Source organism: Penaeus monodon, chromosome 5 (genome assembly GCF_015228065.2).
Source record: "Penaeus monodon isolate SGIC_2016 chromosome 5, NSTDA_Pmon_1, whole genome shotgun sequence".
NCBI lineage: Eukaryota > Metazoa > Arthropoda > Malacostraca > Decapoda > Penaeidae > Penaeus > Penaeus monodon.
Window position 1 is genome coordinate 12,886,159 of NC_051390.1, and position 3,023 is coordinate 12,889,181.

General features: G+C 34.3%; 1 protein-coding gene across 1 annotated transcript in view; it reads left to right on the forward strand.

Annotated features, from left to right (window-relative positions):
* The window catches only part of LOC119572990 (modifier of protein aggregation 4-like), a 3,540-nt gene extending 2,031 nt beyond the window's left edge, over window positions 1-1,509 (forward strand). Inside the window, exons 2-3 of the mRNA XM_037919972.1 lie at window positions 839-921; window positions 1,232-1,509. Of these exons, the coding sequence (XP_037775900.1) occupies window positions 839-921; window positions 1,232-1,345 (197 nt within the window). The 3' untranslated portion in view covers window positions 1,346-1,509. The remainder of the gene's footprint in view (window positions 1-838; window positions 922-1,231) is intronic.
* Window positions 1,510-3,023: the final 1,514 nt, after the last annotated feature.

The following is a 3,023-nucleotide window of genomic DNA, read 5'->3' on the forward strand; positions in this document are numbered from 1 at the left end:
AGGAGTATAGTTTAAAAATGTTCGACATTTCTATATATCTTGCTAAGAAAAGAATAACAAACATAAAACAGTAGGTGTCTTGATATAGAGTATATTTAACATATTATAAAAGGTAGTAAGGTAAATGTTTACAGGACACTATGTAGTCTGCCACAGGCTTGTGAACCACACCTGTGCATTCACTAATGATGCAAAAAGCAGAGGCTAATAACCACCATGTCTATTCTGGCTTGTAGACCTCCCAGGGGATTTACCATTAAATAAGGAGTCAATCAAAACTCTATCATTTGAATATTTACTTCAGGTATTCAGTTTGCTGTTTTCTGCCATGACTTCATTTAAGCAATATGTATTATCTTGCACCCCCTCCCCCCTCTGTGTGTGTGTGTGTGTGTGTGTGTGTGTGTGTGCGTGTGTGTGTGTGCGTGCGTGTGTGCGTGTGCGTGTGCGTGCGTGCGTGTGTGCATGTGCGTGTGCACACAGATATCTGTGTGTGCGTGCATGCATGTGTATCAGTGTGTGTGCAATGAAAATATTTGTTAATAGAATTTGAGGTAATGGTTGTAGACATTTATTGTATTGTAAAGACACCTTTTTAGAGTCTCGGAAGAAAGTCATAGGAAGACAAGAAGTTAGAAAGTGTGAACATCTATGTATTTCTGATTACTTTCCTTTTTCTTTTGAAATTATAATTTCATTAAAAAGATATATCTATATTTCAGACCATTTATTTGGCCAGGCTTTGTGTGGATTAAGGAAAGAAGTTTGGTGTTCTGTTTGAGAGCTGATGTTTGATGTAGCATTGCATTAAGTCATGTAAGGAAATGTTTACTTTCAGGTGGAAATCAGCGCGAACTTGCACGAGCAAAAAATGCGAAGAAGCAAATTGAGAGTAAGAAAGGGCAAGGTGCAGGTGCAAAGGTAAGTTGTAAATGCCTTTTATGTTTTTAGAATTGCATTGAGTCAATTTTAGTTGAGAAAAGATAAAGTAGATGTGATCAGAAGAATTCAGTAAGGAGAAAATAGGTCTCTTCACAATCAGCTGTTTTACTTTTCTTCATGCAAAAAACTAACAAGTAGGAGTGTTTTTGCTCTTATAAATAATTTGTATGGGAGATATTGTAAATATAGCCCTAGATATAATGGTGAAAATAAAGAATATCTTTTAGTCGTGATTAAAGTTCAATTAATAAATACTATATTAAATTTGAATTACATTTTTTTTATACAGGATGGCAACAAGGGCATGACTCTGGAAGCTCGAAAACAAAGAGATGCGGAAATGATGAGACTTAAGCAACAGAAAGCAGCAGAGAAAAAGGATGGAGGCAAAGCAGGAAAGTAATAGAACAGCAGAAAAAGGAGAACAGCTGATGGTGTTGTAGTATTCACCTGTTTAGGGTATTATATAATAATACACCAAGTTTTCAATAGTGTGCTATTTTGTTCAGCATTTTATAGGTTTCTTTTACTGTTCTTGTAACCAAAAAAAAAAAATAAAAAATAGAAAGCTCATGGAACCATCCACTAGATATGATATCATGGAATGTGGGCAGGAAAAGCTTTTGAACAATGGGCAGGATTTGTTGAAAGGTGAACAATACAAAATGATGTACCCTTTTCGATGGGCACGGTCTTTTGTGAGATACATTTTGAACTTTTTGCAGTACTTGGTCTCCTTTACTACAAGTGATTGGATAATTCAGTATTTGACATCATGGTATTGAGCAGACAGAAACAAGATACTTGCAAACAATAATGCTTTATATTGTAGGTAACCTGAAAAGGGTAAGGGTAAAAAACTGTTTGGAAGAGATTTAAGTGATATGTATAACTGAAGTATATACGGATTGTGGTGAAATCTCGTTGGCTTACAGTGACAAGTTCCCTTTTTTAGATTTGGACAAGAAATTTTATAAGTGCATCTCTACAGCATTAAGGATAACATTGTTTGTCTTTTTTGTAAAAAAAATAAATGTGTTACTTGTTAAAGAGATGCCTCTTTAAGCAGTCAGCATACACATCTCAGCAGTGAAAAGTGGTAAACCTCTGGCAAGCAATATTTTCTTTTTTATAACATTTTTAAAAATGCTTTCTATTGACAGTTATATACTACTGTAAATAGGAGCATCTGACCTTCAGATGTGTTAATCTGAAGTTCAAATATTATTTTCCATTCCATTTCATAATTGTAGGATGTAAAGCAAATATGGACATTGCATACACCATGAGATTAGATGTTAGGCAAAATGAACATTGTAAAGAATATATAATAAAACTGTTTAAAACCCCAATAAGAAGGTTGTCAATTTTTATCTTTGTGTTTGCAACACACCACCTTCATCAAATTCATTGATGATATTTATTTAGGCCAAGAGATAAAGATTGTGTGTTTAGTGTTTTAACTAGAGAAAAAAGAACTGATTCTGAATAAAACACTGAAATTTGAACATAATATGCATTAGTTCACAAATATCCTGCCATTCTTGGGACGTTCGTTGAAAGTTCTCCATCTTTCAAGGTACCTGCCAGAGTTAGACATTGTAGGATACAAATTTGTTCATTTATCATTTCATTATTTATAACTATAAAGAGGATGTTAACTGCCCTATTATTTGGGCCCACACTTCATACATCAATCCTTTATGTTTAAGGGGGTAAATTGATCATTAATTTTTTTTGTGATTCAACTCTGCATGTTTAATGATGCAATTATAATTTGGCAGTAATACTTGATTAAAATATTATATGCTAGTATAGCTACAGTTCCAAATAAACATTTGAGTATCCTACCCTTCTTATTTCACTACTTTTTTAAGTAAAATTTTTACTAGTATTTGACTTTCTTATCCTTTTTAATGAAATGGACAATTTTTAAAAGGGATATGCTAAAATTCAGCAGATGCTTTCCGTCTGTCTCCCTTCTCCAAATTTCCCCCTCCTCTCTCCCTACCCCCCCAATCCCTTGCTGTTGTTTTTCGTGGTGGGGCTTAGGAGGCGGAGACTGGGACCCAATGATGGGA